The sequence below is a fragment of the Pristis pectinata genome, chromosome 3 (assembly GCF_009764475.1).
Source record: "Pristis pectinata isolate sPriPec2 chromosome 3, sPriPec2.1.pri, whole genome shotgun sequence".
NCBI lineage: Eukaryota > Metazoa > Chordata > Chondrichthyes > Rhinopristiformes > Pristidae > Pristis > Pristis pectinata.
In genome coordinates this window covers 140,635,607-140,655,996 of record NC_067407.1, presented here as the reverse complement: position 1 = coordinate 140,655,996, position 20,390 = coordinate 140,635,607, and the positions used below count along the sequence as shown (strand labels likewise).

Below are 20,390 nucleotides of genomic sequence, written 5' to 3'. Positions count from 1 at the left end.
CAGTGGCTTGTTCTTTGCTTCAAAGAATAAACCAAGCAGATGGTAAAAATAGAAGAATTCCGATAGTATTTGCTAACTGTCACTCGCTCACGGCTACCTACAGACGTGCACCAATTAAATATTCGGAGTATCTATTGTCCTCCATCTCTTCCACTAATTCCTAGTTTTTGATATATTCTGTATTCCAAACACAGGCCAGCTAACTCTTGGATTACATTCCAGTCTGTAACTCAATCCCAGGTATCTATTATTCTCCACATAAACCGTCTTGATTAGATTCCAACCTGTAACGCATTGCCAGGTATTCATTACTGCCTGGAAAACGATCCAAACTCTTCCATGAAATAACTCCTTCCCGGATTATCTATCAGCCTACGGCCAGATCCTTTGGTTCCTTTGCGACCTCCAACCTCCGTGACCTCTCCACATGCACTGTCTGAAATAATATGAGACTCACCACCTACTTTTTAAGAAAATAACTTCTACTGGTGTCAGATATGACTTTGTTACATCTATATTTACACAGATTTTTTTTACATAGAGAGCGGTGGGCGCCTGGAACGCGCTGCCAGGGGTGCTGGTGGAGGCAGATACAATGGAGGTTCTTAAGGTGGGCCGAAGGGCCTGTTCCTGTGCTGTACTGTTCTATGTGTTATGTTCTAGACCTATATTTACTAATTTCTACGTGCAGTACATCCACAGTCCTATGCATCCACTCGGCCGGAACCTCTCGCATCTAATTCACTTTTAGCGTTAATTGTTTGATATACAGGCCCCAAAACACTTTGATTAGATTCCAGTCTCTATGTCCATTATTCCGCTCATAAACTGCGTAAACCTCCCCATTAGATTACATTTCGTAACCGACACATAGTATCGACCAGTGCTTACTTATCACGGCAACACAATACTATTAGACCATTAACTGAACATGCAACGGTACCAACACACACAGCACAAGGAAAACGTTTAATGAAAGATCAAATTTTCTCCTGTGAAATTTGCCTTTTGTTAGGACCCGAATTAACATGACAAATATAATTCAGTTACAGGTAGCAGGTCGAATAATTTAATATGAATCAAATCTAAAGTTTTGCCTAATTGGAGATAGCCATAATTTATTCTCTCTTTCTCTTCTCGGGATTATGTTTATTGGTGACGCTGGCGGTGGCGAGAGAGGAAACATTTGGAATCAATAATGAGTTTTCCCAAACCCCACAGACTGGGCCACGTTGATTTAACTTACTTTTGTCACAGTTCTCTTATGGCATTAACTACTCATATCCTCGGTCACTAAAGCCTTGCTTGAAATGAACGACTGATTATTTGGAGAGAGTAATGAAATTGGGACTGATCTCCTCGGAATCGGAGACGTTAGGGTACTAATTGTGGCATTCAACAGTAGAATCCAGAGCACACCTGGAAAAGCTATTTCCACTGACAATATGACGGGCACGAATCTCCACGCGGCCTTGGAGTGAGATTACTCATTCTGAAAGCGCGGAGGGAGGTAGATTACAATTTACAAAAGAGAGTGGGATAAAATAGGAGGGGGGGGGGGCGCATTCGGCAGCAGGTTAACAGAATTAACCAGTGCCTGATGGGTCATACGGTCTCTTTCAGACCTGTAAGACTCTGGAACGATCACAGGGATATAGAACATAGATGCAGGGAAAGTCGAGCAGTTATTGGTTGTAATTCGCCGATAAGCAACAGTTAGACGCCGAAGCGGCAAGCGCGTCTGGTTCTGATGTTAATCTCCCTTTGCAAGCACTTTCCTCAATAAACTCCTCAGTCCGCTCTGCCAACACGCTCTGGTTCCACAGGGAATGCCGGTGACGTCTTTGGCTCTGCATCTATTGCCTCTCTTTGGAACGGAAACGTGACCGCCCTTTGAGGACTGAGACGAGCCGACGGTATATAACCAGAAACTTTCAGGCTGTTGACAGTCAGACTTGTACCCAGAGAGGTTTGGGTAGGAGTAACTCAGCTCGCCCTGCATCGGACAGAGGGCAGAACTCAAAAGACCCCGCAAAAGAGTCCAGCTAGAAGAGAGGCGAAGATATATCGACAGGTCTTCCTCAGTCACACAGGCGACTCCTTCAGCACCAAGGACAGCGATCGACGCCAGCACAGAGCGCGTTCCTTTTGGTAAGTCGTGCGAATGAACTCGTTCCCATTATTCGTGGCACCAGAAGGTAAAACGGCAAATGTTTATCAGAATATCTCCCCCACACTCCCCAATTCCTGTTGACTCGACAGATTCTTTCTATTTGAATTCATAAATTTGGACTAGTTTCTCCCCTGGTCTCTATCTAGGAATAATTGGATTGATTTCAATAAAACGTCCAGAAGGGAAACATTCCCTGGTGGGATCCAGTGAGGGAGGGGAGGAGGAGGCTGGTGCGAATGGGGTTTGTTGAGTAACGTCTTGTTTGGATGGCAGGACCCTTCGAAATGGTGATCAGATTCGATTCCCAGTCGGTGACGCTTTTCGCGCTCCTCAGCGTCCTCTGCTCCCGGGGATCGGCCTTCCCGGCGCTGGGCACTTACTCCAATCTAAGGTAGGCGATCCTCCCGTTGGGACAGTCCATGGTAACTTTATCTTGAGGGTATTTCACAACGGCCGGGTCCAATGCAAGGCATCCAAGGCCTTCTGGAGTTCCAGTTGGTTTGGACACCAAGGAAGAAGATGGTGAGAGCAGTATAGGAGACAAGGGTTGCCGGGCGTGGATCAGTGTAGAATGTGTAACAGGGTCCGTGGATTATCTTCCATTACTGCCGGTATCAGACGGTTATTCCGCCGGTAACCTGAACACTACTTATAGCTTCTGATCACTGAATGCAATGTGTTATTTCATCGCCTGTGAATGAACGCCTGTAGGTTGAACTACTGGAAACAATGGTTGAAGTCAATGGTGATGGAGCCATTTGAGGTGGTAGCGGGAGAAGTGACTGATGGAGACGGTGGCAGAGTGAGATTATGGTGGGTGGGTGGGCGGAGGTGTTGGGGAGCAGGATCATCGCAGCCACATTTTACCCCCACTGCGACGAAGCATGTTGGGGAGTAAAGTTTGCAATCTGGGCAATTCCGCAGTGTTGCGAGCGGAGGAGGAACTCTTTGGATCTGACGGACTTCTGTCCGTGGGCCAGAATGTGGAACGGTTCAAGGTTTCCACCTGACCCGGGCACCAGCAAACGCCTGAAAACATCCTGAACTGCAAGGGCCAACGGTTCCTCCTCAGATTGTGTCCACATTGCACCTAACACCAGTTGATTTGACTTTTGTTCTTTCTTGATTTGGCTGTTTGTTGCCGTCCACGGCTCCCTGCTATATCTGGGTTGTGCTACGTAAGGTTATGTCGGTTCTAGGCAGCGAATAGAGGGATATAGACCTTGTGCAGGCAGGTGGGATTAGTTTAAATTGGCGTCATGATCGGCACAGATATTGTGGGCTGAAGGGCCTGTTCCTGTGTTGTACTGTGAGCGGCCAGCCCTGCATTCATAGCGGTACCATTGATAGTGATGGGATGCTGTCTGCGAATTTATTTTCTGTTGTCTGTGGCTTAAACTTCGCTGCTTTAATTCGGCGACTAGACTGACTCCGGCTGGCTGTTTCCTTCTCATTCGTAGACTGGGAGATGCCGTTGGGTTTGATGAGCAGAGCAAAGCGGACCGCTCACATTTACCGTTGAAAACCGACGACGACATTTACCAAAGCCCCTTGTTCGACAGTGAAAAGCTCTACCGCAGGTCCGAAACCTTCCCGAGGTGAGTAATTCGCTTCGCCACTGCTGCAGGAGCGTCTGAATATTGGGCGCTTGGAGCTGCCAATTCCATTGGTCAATACAAATCTCTCCCATCACTGGGAACCTGCCGAGAGCCAAGTAGCACTGATGAGTTTAGTGGTACGTGTATGTGAGAGAGAATGTGTGTGTGTGCCGATGTAATGCGTGTAGGAATATCTGTGTATGCGTGGGTGTGTACCTGTGCATGTCATAGGGGGACATGGCCCATTCTCCCACCGAATCCATGCCGACCATCTACACTAAACCTCCACTGATCCCATTTTATTCTCCCCACATCCCCTTCAACCCCCCCCCCCCATTCTACCCCTCGCCTACACACTAGGGACAAGGTACAGTGGGCAATTAACCTACCAATTAACCTACGTGTATGAGTTTATGGATCTGTGTGTGTGTGTGTGTGTGTGTGTGAGAGAGAGAGAGCATTTATGTGAGTGTATGTGTGAGTGTGTCTGTATATAAGTGTGTTCTATGTGTGTGGGAGATACAGTTTATTATGTGTGTGAGCGTGCGTGTGTGTGAATGTGTGTGTGTGCGAGAGCATGTGTGTGAGAGTGCATGTCTGAGTGCGTGAGTGTAAGTGTGAGTGTGCGTGTATGTGAGTGTATGCATGAGTATGTGTGAAAATGTGTGTGCACGTCTGTATCTGAGTGTGTGTGAGAAAAAGCGTGTAAGAATGTGTGTGAGAGAGAGCATTTATGTGTGTGTGTCTATGTCCATGTGAGAGAGAGAGAGTGTGAGTGTGTGTGAGGGCATGTGTGTCGGTGTCTGTGGAAGGGAGTGTGTGTGAGAGAGAGTGTGTGTCTCTGTGTGAGAGATGTGTGTGTGTATGAGAGAGAGAGAGTGTGTGTGTGTGTCTGTGTGAGAGAGAGAGAGAGACAGAGTTAATATTGGAAACACAGGCAGTGTGTGTATTACATCGCTGAAAAGGGGACGGTGACTATGGTGGGGCTGTGTGCTCCCAGTCTCCCGATTCCCCGATCTTTCTATGAATTTCCAAGGTCTATTCACTCTCCCCCTTTGTTTGTTCCTTGCACTAGAGTAACGCGACACTCTGATGGTCTTTTCACCAGCGAATACAGCAAAGTGCTGGGCCAGATGGCCGCCAGAAAGTACCTGGAATCACTGATGGGGAAAAGAGTCGGGTAAGAGGGTGCAGGGTTGGGGAGGGACGAGGATGTCCTGCTTCCATGGTGGGATGTCCTGCTTCCATGGTGGGATGTTCTGCTTTCATGGTGGGATGGAATCTATCTGAAAGATATGGATGGACGAGAATTGGGGAGTTAGAAGCCAGAGCATCAAACCCGGTGGGCATTGCAAGGTTTAAAAGTATCAGTGGGTAGACCGTCCAATTTTAAACAGATTAAGCAACATTTGAGCAAAAACAAAAATCTGCTGGAGGAACTCAGCGGGTCAGACAGCATCTGTGGAGGGAGGTGGACAGTCGGCGTTTTGGGTCGAGACCCTTTTCTCTGAGAGTGTTCAGGGTAAACACAGGCATATTCAGTTCAGTTAAAATGTTTTAAAGAGAGTCATGAAGATGGTTACCAAAGGGATATGGTGTGGTGTGTAATAATGAGGGAGAAGGGGTCCTGTGGTCTCAGTAGATCAGAAAGCACCGGTGGTGTAAGAAGCAGAGTCTAACTCACAATGGAGCAGACTCTTCCACAGTTATATCTTGGCCTCCCAGATCTCCAGATTTGGTAGTTGTTGGAGACACAAGAGACTGCAGATGCTGCAATCTGGAGCAAGCAACAAACTCCTGGAGGAATTCAGCGGGTCAGGCAGCGCCTGCGGAGGGAAATGATTTGTCGACGTTTCGAAACCCACCGAGTTCCTCCAGCAGTTTGTTTTTTTTCGCTGTGGTAGATGTTGGATGGGAATCTCCACGTCTGGAAAAACCGTGTGAAGATTTCTATGTGAGAAATATCCCTTTGCTGGCAGGTTCTGAACTGCCTTATTTTTGACTGCATATTTTGTCTGGGAAACGCAGTCCAGACTTGGGAAAAATCCTAAACAAAGTTCAGTTGTGTCGGGTGAATTCCGCATGTTTTCCACGAACAGACTGAGTCAGAAGTGGGTGACATCACAATATGTTAACACAGGAGGTGTGTGGTTGAAGATTTTCGAATGAAATGGCCCAATGCGTTTTATAACAGACTTACCATTTCATGAGGTAATGTATAACTTATTGGGTTACTGACAGATGCTGCTCGAGCAGTTTAATTTTTGCTCCATGTTCCAGCATCTGTAGTCTCTTGTGTCTCTAAGTATTTGGATATTTTAGGTGAAGGGATAATTTCATGGGTTGTCTAAATGAAGATAAACTCTTTGCATTGACACGTGGTAGTGTATGCTGGTGACACAAATTTGTGTGTCTTTTTGTCAAAGTCGAGTTTATTGTCATATGCACAAGTCCATGTGTGCACAGGTGCAATGAAAAACTTACTTACAGCAGCATCACAGGCACAGAGCATTAGAGACACAACAATCATGACATAAATGTTATGTAAATTATACAATTTTTTACAAGAAAAAACACAATTAGATCAAAGAAATTCAAAGTCCATTTAAGTGCGAAGTGATCAAAGTGGTCATAGTGTTGCTAGACTGTAGTGATTAGGGTTGTGCTGGTTGGTTCAAGAACCAAATGGTTGAAGGGAAGTAACTGTTCCTGAACCTGGTGTTGTGGGACTTCAGGCTTCTGTACCTCCTGCCCAATGGTAGCTGCGAGAAGAGGGCACGGCCTGGATGGTGGGGATCTTCAGAATCAGAATCAGAGTCAGATTTATTATCACTGACATATGATATGAAATGTGTTGTTTTGTGGCAGCAGTACAGTGCAAGACATAAAATCTATAAATTACAAAAATAAATAAATAGTGCAAAACAAAAGGAATAACGAGGTAGTGTTCATGGGTTCATGGACCGTTCAGAAATCTGATGGCGGAGGGGAAGAAGCTGTTCCTGAATCGTTGAGTGTGGGTCTTCAGGCTCCTGTACCTCCTCCCCGATGGTGAGCTGATGATGAATGTTGCTTTCTTGAGGCATCGCCTCCTGCAGACTCTACCGATGGTGGGGAGGGATGTGCCTGTGGTGTATTGGGCTGAGTCCACTACTCTCTGCACTTTCTTGTGTTCGTGAGGCAGAATGTCACGGTCTTGAATGAATAAAATAGATTACATTTTCAACGGAGAATTCAAACAGTGAAGCTTATGGAGCAGTGGGAGAAGGCTGGGACTTGTCAGAGGGATCTATCTAAGACCCAGCTGAGGTTTGATTAGGAAATATCCTCTTGCACGCAGTCTGTAACTAGTTAATGTCATGGAAAGTGTATCTTACTGAAGGTTTTCTTCCTCAGTAGCAGGTTTAAAGGGTGTTCTTTTGGAATCTGTTCAATGTTTCACCAAAATATGGATGATTCAAGAGATGGGGTGTTAGATGTTATGGTACAATAAATATATTCTGAAAGGAACATATTTGATTTCACCATAATATCTAACAGATATCTAACACATATTCAAATAAAATCCTCTGACTTTTTTTCCTGCTTTCTTTCTATGTGTAATCTGTTACAAGGGGCGAGGAAGTTCAAAGGGCAGGCTCTTATTCTGTAACTGGCCATGTACTTAACTCCCATACCCAAGACTAACAGAAATGTTGTTGGGTTAAACAGTGCCCAAGCTGGACAGGTTCCAGCCAAACGCTACGCCGATGCTGTCTTCACTGACGATTACAGCCGTATGCAGAAACAGATGGCGCTGAAGAACTACATCGACAACTTACTGACCAACAAGAGAAGGTACTGGAAGTAAATCTGGACCAATGACAAGAGTCCAAGGGGACATTCAAATCCCCCCACCCTTGTTTTTAAGTCTCTCCGTGACCTTGCACCATCCCAGCACCCCACTACGTCTGCAGCCTCTTTCAGGCTGACAGACGTTCCTGATCTTTATGCTCCACCCAAAGTGACCTCTCAGTTTTAATCACACCAGCATGTCTTCAGCTGCCTGGGTCCCAAGTTCTGGAATTCCCTCCTCCCCCCCCACCCCCATACAAAATCTCTAAATATGTCAGAACCAGAAGACATGGGCTCAAGGTGAAGAGTAAGGCAGTCAGAGGAGAGCTGAGGATCTTTTTCTTTTCACAATCGTAGAGTCATACAGCACAGAAACAGGCCCTTTGGCCCTACTGGTCCATGCCGACCAAGATGCCCATCCAAGCTAGTCCCATTTGCCAGAATTTGGCCCATATCCCTCTAAACCTTTCCTATCCGTGTACCTGTCTAAGTGTCTTTTACATGTTGTTATTGTACCTGCCTCAACCACAGCTTGTTCCATATATAGACCACCCTCTGTGTGAAGAAGTTGCCCCTCAGGTCCCTATTAAATCTCTCCCTTCTCACCTTAAACCTATGCTCCCTAGTTCCTGATTCCCCAACCCTGGGGAGAAGACTGAGTGCATTCACCCTATCTCTGCCCCTCATGATTTTATATAGAGGTGTATAAGATCACCTCTCCACTCCAAAGAATGAAGTCCTAGCCTGCTTACCTTCTCCCTCTAACCCAGTCCCTTGAGACCTGGCATCAGACTCAATTCCATACTTAAAAAGTACCTGGACGAGCACTTGAACCACCTAGACATAGAAGGCTCTGGAGCAAGTGCTGGTAAATGGAGTTAGTGTAGATGGTTGGTCTGGATATAATGGGCTGAAGAGCCTGTTCTGTGTTGTATGACTCTATAAATCTATCTGTGACTATTTGTCTCTCTAGCTCTCTGCCAGGCTGGTTCTGTCTGTAGCATTCTGTGATCCTTTGCCCTGATTTCCCATCTTCTGTCCAAATCTTTAATTTTCCTTTTGAAGTAATTTGGTAGTTTAGACGTGTTGTATACGTTGATGTGTTAAGGTTTGTTATATCATTTGCGTCAATGCAAACTGCTTTTGAATGTGCATTGGTTTAAGCTGCTTGGAAATTACCTCGTGGCTTCAGATTAATTGGCCCAATCAGTCTTTGTTTGTGCTTAACATCCACACAGAACATTTCCTAATACCTTGTGCCTGCACCACTCATCTTTACTTATCAGTCCTATTTCTGAATGTGTCACCAGCATCTCTGCTTCCATCACTAACTCCGATCCTGCAATCCACAGCCTTGCAATCCTCTGCACTGTTCCTCCTGCCCACTATTCCAAACCACTTACACCCACTCTGGGTAATGCTGCTCCCACTGAGTGAGGGTTGTGACCAAAGCTCATGATTTAACATTACAGTGCAATTATAGGGTACATTTATAAAGCACCGTTCATTCACTGTAGTTCTGACATGGTGTTACATGATCAGAGGGGATCTACTTTGAATGATAAAATATACAGTAATATACCAGTTAGGTTACCGGATGAGTAATCAGTGATGGGGGATGATCTAGAGACATTGAACTTCCAATCCACGACACACAGAAGTTAAATTCAGCTCATTAAATGAAGGAATTCAAAGTTACTAACGGTAAGGGTGAGCATGAAACAATTGGATAAAATGTAAAGCCCAACATTATAACCAGTGTTTATCTGGTAGGGCCGAGACATGACTTCAGATCCCAGAAATGTGGTTGGCATGTAACTACTTGCTAAGACAGCCTAGCAAGCTATTCAGTTCAAGGGCATTACATGTTGCCCTTGTTATTAACTCCCACATCTATATATACACAGAACAGAACAGCACGGGACAGGCTACTTGGACCACAATGTTGTGCCTTGCCTACTTGCACCGATGGTACAAGATTCCGTGATATTCCTTGGAGAACGACAGGGTTCTTCCTGAATACCAACCAATCAATATTACTTAAATAGGATATTTAAGGGAGGTGCCTATCAGGTACAGGCAGTCAGGATCAAATGAGGTGCTTGATGAGTATAAGAAATGCAAGAGAACACTTAAGGGAGAAATCAGGACGTCAAAAAGAGGACATGAGGTTACTCTGGCAGACAAGGTGAAAGAGAATCCAAAGGGTTTGTATAGATATCTTAAGACCAAAAGGATAGCAAGGGACAAAATTGGTCCTCTTGAAGCATGGTCATCTATGCATGGAGCCGAAAGAGATGGGGGAGATCTTAAACGAGTTTTTTGCATCCGTATCTACACTGGAGACAAACACAGAGACTATAGAACTGAGGCAAAAGAGTAGTGAGGTCATGGACTGTATCTGGATTACAGAAGAAGAAGAGCTGGCTGTCTTGAAGTGAATGAAGGTGGATAAATCCCCAGGGCCTGACGAGGTGTCCCCTCGGACCTTATGGGAGGCCAGTGCAGGAATGCCCTAGCAGAGATATTTAAAATGTCCTTAGCCACGGGTGAGGTGCCAGAAGACTGGAGGATAGCTAATGGTGTTCTGTTGTTCAAGAAAAGCTCTAAGAATAAGCCGGGAAATTATACGCCGGTGAGACTGACATTAGTTACGGGTAAATTATTGGAAGGTATTCTGAGGGACAAGATATATAAGTATTTGGATAGACAGGGCCTGATTAGGGATAGTCAACATGGCTTTGTGCATGGTAGATCATGTCTAACCAATCTTATTGAGTTTTTCGAGGAGGTTACCAAGAAGGTTGATGAGGGAAAGGCGGTGGATGTTGTCTACATGGACTTTAGCAAGGCCTTTGACAAAGTCCCACATGGGAGGCTGGTCCAGAAGGTTAAATCACTTAGTATTCAAAGAAGTAAATTGGATTCAAAGTTGGCTATGCGGGAAAAGCCAGAGAGTGGTAGTAGATGGTTGTCTCTCTGACTGGAGGCCTGTGACTAGTGGTGTGCCGCAGGGATCAGTGTTGGGTCCGTTGTTGTTTATCATCTATATTAATGATTCAGATGATAATGTGGTAAACTGGATCAGCAAATTTGTGGATGACCCCAAGATTGGGGACGTAGTGGACAGCGAGGAAGGCTATCAAAGATGGGACTAGTAGAAGATCAGGTCGGCATGGACTAGATGGGCTGATGGGCCTGTTTTTATGACTCTATAACATGATTATTTATGGCACGGCTGTTTATGTGACATTGATGTTGGAAACTGACTGCAATTTTCCTGCTTTATTGCAATAATTTGAAAACAATTATTGACTGTGGTGACTTGAGGTGTATTCTGTTTGGTTCTTTCTGTACTTCAATGAAAATATAGCTGAAAAACAACTTCAAAGAAATGGTTGTGGTTGTTTGAAATCAATAATTCCAGGTGCAGGAGATTATCAGGGCAGTGTCCTGGGCCCAGCCATCTTCAGCTGCTTCATCAATGACCTTCCTTCTCTTATGAGGTCAGAAGTGAAAATGTTCACTGATAATTTGGTAAATTTGTTTATTATTGTCATTTGTACCGATGTACAGTGAAAAACCTGTCTTGCAAACCGTTCATACAGATCAATTCATCACATCTATGCATTGAGGTAGTACAAGGTAAAACAATAACAGAATGCAGAATAAAGTGTCACAGTTACAGAGAAAGTGCAGTGCAGGCAGACAATAAGGTGCAAGGTCATAACGAGGTAGATAATGAGATCAGGAATCCACCTTATCGTACGAGGGGACTGTTGGGAGGGGAGAGAAGAGAGAATGTCCAGGGTGGGTGGGGTCTTTGATTATATTGGCTGCTTCACCAAGGCAGCAAGGGAGTGCCACTAACTACTCGACATTCAATTCAATGCCTCACTGAGACCCCCACTATCAAGGAAGGATATCCTTGGAGTGGCCACACAATGGCCACTGGGCATTTTGTAGCAGGTTTCTTGGCTCCTGCCTCCTCAAAGCCTCCCTGCCATTGGCAAGCCACAGATGGAGAGTGAGAGGGAACACTCTCCACTTGCCTCCATGAGTCCAGCTCCAACAGGTTTCAAGAAGCTCGACACCATCCAGGGCGAAGCAGGTCACTTGACTGGCTCCCCATCCAAACCTCTAAACATTCGCTCTCTCCACCACCGGCACATGATACTGCAGTGTGTACCATCTGCAAAATGGTATTCACCTAAGCCTTTCCAAGAGTACCTTCCGAACCCCTGACCTATATCACCAAGGGCAGCTGTACAGGGGCATCACCTCTTGCAGGTCCCCTTCCAAACTATGTAACATGACTTTGGAGTACGTCACTCTTTCCTCATTGTCACTGGGTCTTTTCCCTTCAATAACACTGTGGGAGCATCTTCACCAGAACAACTGCAGTGGTTTATGAAGGCAGCTCCACACCACCTCAATTTGGGACAGTTAATAAATGCTAACCTTGCCAGCAAAACCCACACCCCCAAAATAAATTTGAAAACTATATGCAGAATAAATGACACTAGAGTGTGTTTGATCTGGTAAGAGCCCTGCCTGACATTACACCTTTCATAAGTGGCTAACTCAGGGACTGTACTTCCATTAATGCAACAACATGGTTGATCAAACCAATTGTTCTAGTCAAATGTTCATCATCTAGTTTTCCATTTCAGATAACTCGTGATATATTCTCCATCTATCTTAAATTCCTGTGTATTCCTGTGGACAGGGTTCATGCCTTTTGTGATTGTGCGGCATGGATTTCATGTTGCTGGAGGAGGAAACCAGAGATTTGCACCAACAATCTAGTCCTGCTACGGCAGCTGTGAATTTTAAATTTAGTCAACTAAATGGATCTGGAATTAAATTATTAACATCAGTAATGGCGATAATGAAATGACTGGATTGTTGGGGAAGCTCATTTGGTTCACTGATGTCCTCCAGAGCAGGGAGTTTGCTTTTCTGTCGCATCTGGTTATGTGTGAGTCTGAAGTATCCGAGCATTCCCTCCATTCAAGGACAACTGGAGTTGGACAGAAGTTACTGGTCAAGCCAACATCAGCCACATCTTGTGAATGTACTAAGAAGAGTTTGGAATAAACAATGAATCAAGGTAGGTGAGGTAATTGCATCAGCATTGACCCTGCTAACCACTGATTCTAATCTTTCAACAGCCATGAAGAGTTGAACCCAGACAACCTCTCAGACACTGCTCCACTTGGTGAGAACTACGACAGTGTTGTGGTCGATGGCCTTTTGAATCACCTTCCAACTTTTGTGAGTACAACCTCTACCAGGCAGTGTGCCTGAGATACTTCACAACTGTTGAGTGTACCGGCTTAAAATTAGCCTTAACGTTTGCATATCAGCCTCTATATTGGTAATTCCATGTAGATATGGACTGTGCTTTATAGAGAAAATGTTGGTTGCAGATTTATTTTGGAAAGTAGGCCAATACAGATGGTTGATTTGTTACATCTATGGATTTTTGGACAGAATAAGATAAGGATAAGATATCTTTATTAGTCACATGTACATCGAAGCACACAGTGAAATGTGTAGAGTGTTCTGGAGGCAGCCCACAAGTGTTGCTACACCTTCGGCACCAACATAGCATGCCCACAACTTCCTAACCCATACGTCTTTGGAATGTGGGACGAAACCGGAGCACCCAAAGGAAACCCATGCAGACACGGGGAGAACGTACAAACTCCTTACAGACAGTGGCCGGAATTGAACCCAGGTCGCTGGCGCTGTAATATTGTTACCTGAACCGCTACACCTATCATTGTCACAAAACTGGGCATGATTCTTGGGTCAGAATAAGCTCATTGCATTTGCATTATGTTTGAACCACAGTCAAATTGTTTTAATAACCCAGCTATTCATGTCGTTTGGGGAAGGAGTTATGTCATCAATAAACCATCCACCTTACTTGTAGATACAGGACTGAGGCTGAACCTTAACTGAAACCTATCAGTTATATCAAACTATCGGTTCCAGAAGAAAGCACTGAAGGACAACAGGGAACAGGAACTAAATGCTGGCCTTGCCTGTAACACCTTCACACTAGAATGGATTTTAAAAGAAGAAATTGGCTTTTATTTGTTAAATGTGTTTATAATCTGTAGAAGAATGTACTTGGAAAATAAAGCTCACCTCTCTAGCAGTAACAATATTGTAATGCAGCCACTTTAGACAGATAGGTCACAGCTATAAGGACAAGCCAACAAACTCATTCACTGAGCTGTGAGCTGCTTTCAAAAGCACTGTGAGTCTCACTTAGGGGTGGAATGTCTGCTGGATGACCTGTGATCCCTCCGACTACAGCTCTTTGCTATGAATGAAGAAACATTCAGTCCCTTTAGAATGGAAGATAACACATCCTGGTGATTAAAGCAGATGAACTGCTATACAGTAAATTAGTTGAGGTTGTAACATTTGAAAATTACTCAGGCTTCACCTTTGGATGATCTCATTGGAATTTCATTGAAATATAGTTGTGACAATATATTCACCCAGCAGTTTGCCTTAGTCATTGCAGCTAAGGAGTTTCTTTCCTATTTATTTATTTAGTGGAAGCCATTTACATTGAGTGAACTTGCATTGGGGAAATTTGCAGCAGAGAATCAAGATCTGCTTATATCTGCCCATGAGTTAATCAGACATCAGCCTCATTGTAATGTAATTCTAGTTTATAGGAGATCACTTGAATCTACTTCAGCCAAGACTGTCAGATCCGATGGCTTGTCCGTTTTACATATTGTTGAATTTACTTTATATTAACATTTGAGGTGTATCCAGTTGGATTTTATCAATATGAAGTAGTCCCTGCCCCACCCAATGATGAACAAATTAACTGTTGGGGTGGGGTAGAGCGAGAGAAACCCAGTCATCTAAAAAAGCAGCGTTTGAAGCAAATGTCACAGGTTCAAGTCCCACTTCCCAGATTTGATGCCAGCTCCCAGCAGGCATGGCTTGGCCTATCTCCTTTGATGACTTGTCCACCACAGCCCTCTGTGGCAGAGAGTTCCATAAGTTCACCACCCGTTGGCTGAAGAAATTTCTCCTCATCTCAGTCCTTGTTCTGATTCTGATTCTAGAGATTTAGACTTATTGTCATGACATGAAATTTGTTGTTTTGCAGGGCAGCAGTACAGCACAAAGACATAAAATTACTATAATTTAAAATATAACCAGTGCAAAAAAAAGAATAACAAGGTCGTGTTTTATGGGTTCATGGACCGTTTAGAAATCTGATGGTGGAGGGGAAGAAGCTGTTCTAGAATCGCTGAGTGTGGGTCTTCAGGCTCCTGTACCTCCTCCCCAATGGTAGTAACGAGAAGAGGGCATGTCCTGCAACCAGAGACTGTGACATTTGTGATTCTCCATCCTGGGGAAATATCCTTCCCCCATCCCGTCTGTCTAATCCCTGCCAGAACTTCCTGAACTTCAATGAGATCCCCTCTCATTCCTCTAAACTCCAGTGAATACAAACCATTCAACTTAATCTCTCCTCTTCCAGCAGCCCCACTTTCCCAGGAATCTGTCTGGTGAGTCTTCATTGCATTCCGTCTGTGGCAAGCATGTCCTTTCTTAAGGCCAGAATTACGCACAATACTGCAAGCGTGTTCTTACCACAGCCCTAACTGTAGTAATACATGTCCCTTTGCTCAAAACCTCTTGTTCTGAAGGCCAACATACCACTTGCCTTCTTAACTACTTGCTGCACCTACAGAATTGCTTTCAGTGACTGACATACAAGGACACCCATATCTCTTTTTACATCGACACTTCTCAATCTAACACCATTGAAGTAATACACGGCCTCTCTGTTTCTTCTACCTGCAGATAACTTCACATTTATCCACATTGAACTGCATTTGCCACGTGTCTGCCCACGTGCACAATCTGCCTTCACTACCTTGAAGCCTCTCTGCATCCTCCTCACAACTCACAATCACACCCAATTCCTTGTCATCGGCAGACTTTGAAATGTCACCTCCTAATCTCTTATCCAAATTATTGAGATATGTTGTGAGTAGCTGGGACCCAAGCAATTTATCCCTGCAGTATCCCAATATTTACAGCTGGCCACCCTGAAATAGGCCCCAAAAAGAAGTGGTGAGGAGATCTCAGTGTCCTGGAGGTACAATTGTTTTATAGAACATAGAACATTACAATGCAGTACAGGCTCTTCAGCCCACAATGTTGTGCTGACATTTTATCCTGCTATAAGATCTATCTAACCCTTCCCTCCCACATAGCCCTCCATTTCTCTATCATTCATGTGTCTATCTAAGAGTGTCTTAAATGTCCCCAATGTATCTGCCTTCACCATCTCAGCCGGCAGTGTGTTCCACACACCCACCACTCTCTGGATAAAAAACTTAACCCTGGCATCCCCTTATACCTTCCTCCAATCACCTCAAAATTATGCCCCATCGTGTTAGCCAATTCCACCCGGGAAAATGTCTCTGACTGTCCACCTGATCTATGCGTCTTATCATCTTGTACACCTCTATCAAGTCCCCTCTCATCCTCCTTCTCTCCAAAGAGAAAAGCCCGAGCTCACTCAACCTATCCTCCAATCTATGCTCTCCGATCCAGGCAGCATCCTGGTAAATCTCTTCTGCATCCTCTCCAAAGATTCCATATCCTTCCTATAATGAAATGACCAGAACTGAACACAATACTCCAAGTGTGGTCTGACCAGAGATTTATAGAGCCGAAGAAAATCTATTCTATTCTATGATATATATTTATGTTGACCTGGATTCAAACAGCTGCAAACTAAAAAGTGCGCATTTGTGATGTAGATTTGAATAGAAGGATTTTCTATTTGCAAATTGTCTGTCAAAAGAGGCTGGAGCTCCTCTGTCGGTGCTTGGCATCAGTTGGTAAAAGGACTGTATGGGCTAACTGCTGATATTCTTGTTTTAAGCAGAACTCCTAAAGAACATCCTATCACCTACTGAACTGAAAACTACACGCAGCCTTTCTCGACTACTAACCTGGAGTGTAAGCTTATCATTGTCAAGTTCCAAACCAACGTGTTGTGCAGTGATTGCTTTGGTGACCCATTTAGTTCTTCATAAATGAGAGTCAATGTTTACACACACTGTAAATTTCTGTTTTTTCTCAACTTCTGCCTATAGTTTGTAGTTATGTCTATCAGCCTTGGACCAAGGTACCCTCTGTAATGTTAGACATCATTATAATGTTACATCCTTATAACTAATAAATGCATTGGAAGTAGCACATGAAGACCACACTATACCAACTGTAAAACTTCTCATTGTGTTCAACAGTCTTAATGAAATATCTACTTTTCTTTAGACTATAAAATTTGTTGAATTTTATACGGTGCGGAAGGAAGTATCTATTCTACCCCTCCACACCTCATCCCTAACCGCTGCCTATCAGTATAGATCTGTATTTCAAATCCTTGCCTATATCACACTGCCTGCACCCCATTTGGACCTGGTGCTCAGTTCAAAACTCTTCATCTCTGGAAGTTTATACTTTCACTTGGAGGAGGAGCAACACATCAGACGGGGATTAAAGTGGCGAAATTTCAGTGAGGTTTACAATCTGTCAAAGGGGGAATAATCTAATTGATTAAAACATTCGACAGAGCACTGTGAAATAAAGAATTCTGTCTGCTGGAGCGTGAAACAGCCATTGGTGTTGGGAACTACAACCAGAAATAGAGATATGAACTCTCTCTCCCAAGCTATTGTTGAGTTTGGGGCCAATTCAAAATTTCACAATTAATAATCACTGAATATTTGTTTGGCGAGGCTGTTCAAAGTGAGCAAATGGAGTTCATGCAAACATAGCTTTGAGTCCAGTGGCACTCTGTCAGGTGGTTACCGGGTGGATGAAGGAGGCATATGTTCATCTCAACAACAAAGAGGAGGTCAGTCAGGTGTCTACTGGCAATCCCATCAGTTCCATTCCCCTCTCCTTCAGTCCCAACCCCTGAAACTTTCTCCCTTTCTCACGCGTGCTCATCCAGAGATAAGATCAGATCAGAGATCTTTATTAGTCACACGTACATCGAAACACACAGTGAAATGCATCTTTTGCGCAGAGTGTTCTGGGGGCAGCCTGCAAGTGTCGCTACGCTTCCGGCACCAACATAGCATGCCCACAACTTCCTAACCCGTACGTCTTTGGAATGTAGGAGGAAACCGGAGCACCCGGAGGAAACCCACATAGACATGGGAAAAATGTACAAACTCCTTACAGACAGTGGCCAGAATTGAACCTGGGTCACTGGCGCTGTAATAGCTTTATGCTAACTGCTATGCTACCGTGCCTGTCCACTTGCCTCTGACGCCGTTTCCCATTAACCTACACTAAGCAGCCAATTAATGTACCAACTCGCACATCTCTGAGAGGAGGGGAGGCAACCCACGCGGTCAGAGGGAGAATGTGCAAACTCCACACAGACAGCACCTAGGGTCAGGACTGTACCGGTCACTGGAGGTCTGTTCTACCAGCTACGTCACCGTTCAGTCTGATTTTTGTACATGTTATCAGCTCCCTCCGGCCGTACACCCCTCTGCTTTCTTACTGCATCCAGGAAATCCTCGCTTCCATTGCATTATCTTTCTCTCCAGTTGATGGTATTTGAATTATCACCTCTTAAAACACTGCCCTCAACAAACTGATGTGGAGTGGTGTTTACTTTCTCATTTGACTACTCCCATCTCCTCCCACTCACTACAAAAGGTAGAGTCGGGGGCGCGGGGGCGGGGTAGTTGATGGGAATGCAGGGAGAGTAAAATGGGATTGGTGCAGGATCAATGTAAGTGGTAAAGGACCTGTTTCTGTGCTGTGTAACTCTATAACTCAACGGGTACAGAAAGGTCAAAGGGGACCAGAAATAAAAACTACAAAGGGAGAATGAGAGTAGATTATTAGATGACATCAAAGGGAAACAAGTCTTTCAATGCACATAACACAAACAAGTACCGGGTACAGCAGCCAAATCAGAGATCCGTACATGGAGGCAGAGATACTAAATGAGTGCTTTGCATTAGTTTTTACCAAGGACCAGGGTCTACAAAAGACCTGGTTAAATAGGAGTCATAGTCATACAGCATGGGAACAGGCCCTTCAGCCCAACTGGTCCATGCCGACCAAGATACCCATCTAAGCCAGTCCCATTTGCCCACATTTGGCCCATGTCCCTCTGAACCTTTCCTCTCCATGGATCTGTCCAAGTGTCTTTTAAATGTTGTTATTGTACCTGCCTCAACCACTTCCTCTGGCAGCTCGCTCCCTCTACCCATCAACATCTGCGAGAAAAACTTGCCCCTCAGGTCCCCTTTAAATCTTTCCCCTCTCGCCTTAAGCCTACAGTTTTTGATACCCTTTCCCTGGGACAAAGACTGAGTGCGTTTACCTTATCTGTACTGCTCGTGATTTTATACACCTCTATAAGATCACTCCTCAGTCTCCTACACTCCAAAGAATAAAGTCCTAGCCTGCCCAACCTCTCCCTATAACTTCTGGAGGAGTTGAGATACTGGTTGGTTTGCTGTACTTAAAGCAGATAAATCACCAGCTCTTGATGGGATGAGTCTTGGGTTGCTCAGGTAGTATGGTGAAAAGTGCAGCCGTATTGGCCGTGGTCTTCCAATGCTTAGGGTCCTGCCAGAGGACAGGAGGATTGGAAACAAAAGGATTTTAAGATAAATTCAAAGACTTTAGATAGTTGGTTTAACCTCAGTGATGAGTAATAAAGCCCGAGATTTGTCAAATGGCAATTGTACACCCCTATCTTGACTGAGTATTTTGATTATTTAACTGAGGGAAGTGTAGTTGGTCGTGTACCTGGACTTTCAAAGCACAGTGGATGAAGTGCCTCGTTAAGGCTCGGAATCTCCTGGGATCAGTGGGCCCACCGCACTCACCACTCCCCCTCAATCCACTGCGAATTCCACACTTGCCTCGAGATGATCTTCTGAAGGCATCTTGCTCCACAAGGCTTCAACCTGATTAACAAGGCTTTGTAGTTGTAAATAGCAAGCCCTGCCTACATGAACACTTTGCCTCAGCCCGGCCCTCAGACTGAGCCAGCAGTCAAAACTCTCAAGGAGTTTGAGTGCTTGCAAATAAGACAGTTGGACAGGAACATGGACTGGAAAGGTTTAGAGGGATATGGACAAGCACATCAAATGGGACTGTCTTAGAAGGTCACCTTGGTCAGCATGGGCGAGTTGGGCCGAAGGGCCTTGTTCCGTGTTGTATTTCTCTGATATTCAGATTTGAAATCTCTTGCTGACTATTCATAGCAAATGTAAAATAAATCTGATGCTCTAATAAAGTAAAAGAAATTAAAAATAGGAAACATTTGAAAGCAACTACAGACATTAACATTGACTCAAACCGATTACCCAAAGCTCACCTCTCTCTCGAAAAGCTGCTGCTTTGCTTTGAAATCAGTGGAGTCAATGAACATATATCACATCCGAACAGGAAATGCTGGAAACACTCAGCAGGTCAGGCAGCATCTGCAGAGAGAGAAACCGAGGTAAAGTTTCAGGTCCTCACCCTTCTTCAGAACTGGGGAAGAGAGAAAAGAACATCGAACATAGAACACACAACAGTACAGCACAGGAACAGGCCCTTCGGCCCACGATATCCGTGCCGACCACAATGCCAAATTAAACTAATCCCTTCTGCCTGCACATGATCTGAATCCCTCCTTTCCCTGCCTGTTCATGTGCCTGTCTAAATGCCTCTTAAATACTGCTATCATATCTGCTTCC

General features: G+C 44.6%; 1 protein-coding gene and 1 long non-coding RNA gene across 2 annotated transcripts; one reads left to right on the top strand and one right to left on the bottom strand.

The window, feature by feature from the left end:
* Positions 1-1,743: 1,743 nt before the first annotated feature.
* LOC127568810 (VIP peptides-like) lies at positions 1,744-16,832 on the top strand. Its single transcript, XM_052012996.1, has 7 exons — positions 1,744-2,151; positions 2,447-2,564; positions 3,634-3,771; positions 4,847-4,951; positions 7,483-7,608; positions 12,780-12,882; positions 16,553-16,832. Exons 2-7 carry the CDS (start codon positions 2,458-2,460, stop codon positions 16,559-16,561), a joined length of 588 nt encoding a protein of 195 aa, XP_051868956.1. The 5' UTR covers positions 1,744-2,151; positions 2,447-2,457; the 3' UTR covers positions 16,562-16,832.
* On the bottom strand, positions 3,717-20,085 carry LOC127568812 (uncharacterized). The gene is made up of 3 exons (XR_007956072.1): positions 20,027-20,085; positions 4,923-5,057; positions 3,717-3,873 (listed from the first exon to the last, which is right to left on the bottom strand). It is a non-coding gene; the product is annotated as an uncharacterized LOC127568812 (long non-coding RNA).
* Positions 20,086-20,390: the final 305 nt, after the last annotated feature.

Bases quoted from the DNA above. Each gene is read 5' to 3' on its own strand.
- LOC127568810 (XM_052012996.1), top strand. From the start codon at position 2,458: ATGGTGATCAGATTCGATTCCCAGTCGGTGACGCTTTTCGCGCTCCTC. The intron at 2,565-3,633 runs GTAGGCGATCCT...TCTCATTCGTAG, and splicing joins GGCACTTACTCCAATCTAAG to ACTGGGAGATGCCGTTGGGT. The intron at 3,772-4,846 runs GTGAGTAATTCG...TCCTTGCACTAG, and splicing joins AGGTCCGAAACCTTCCCGAG to AGTAACGCGACACTCTGATG.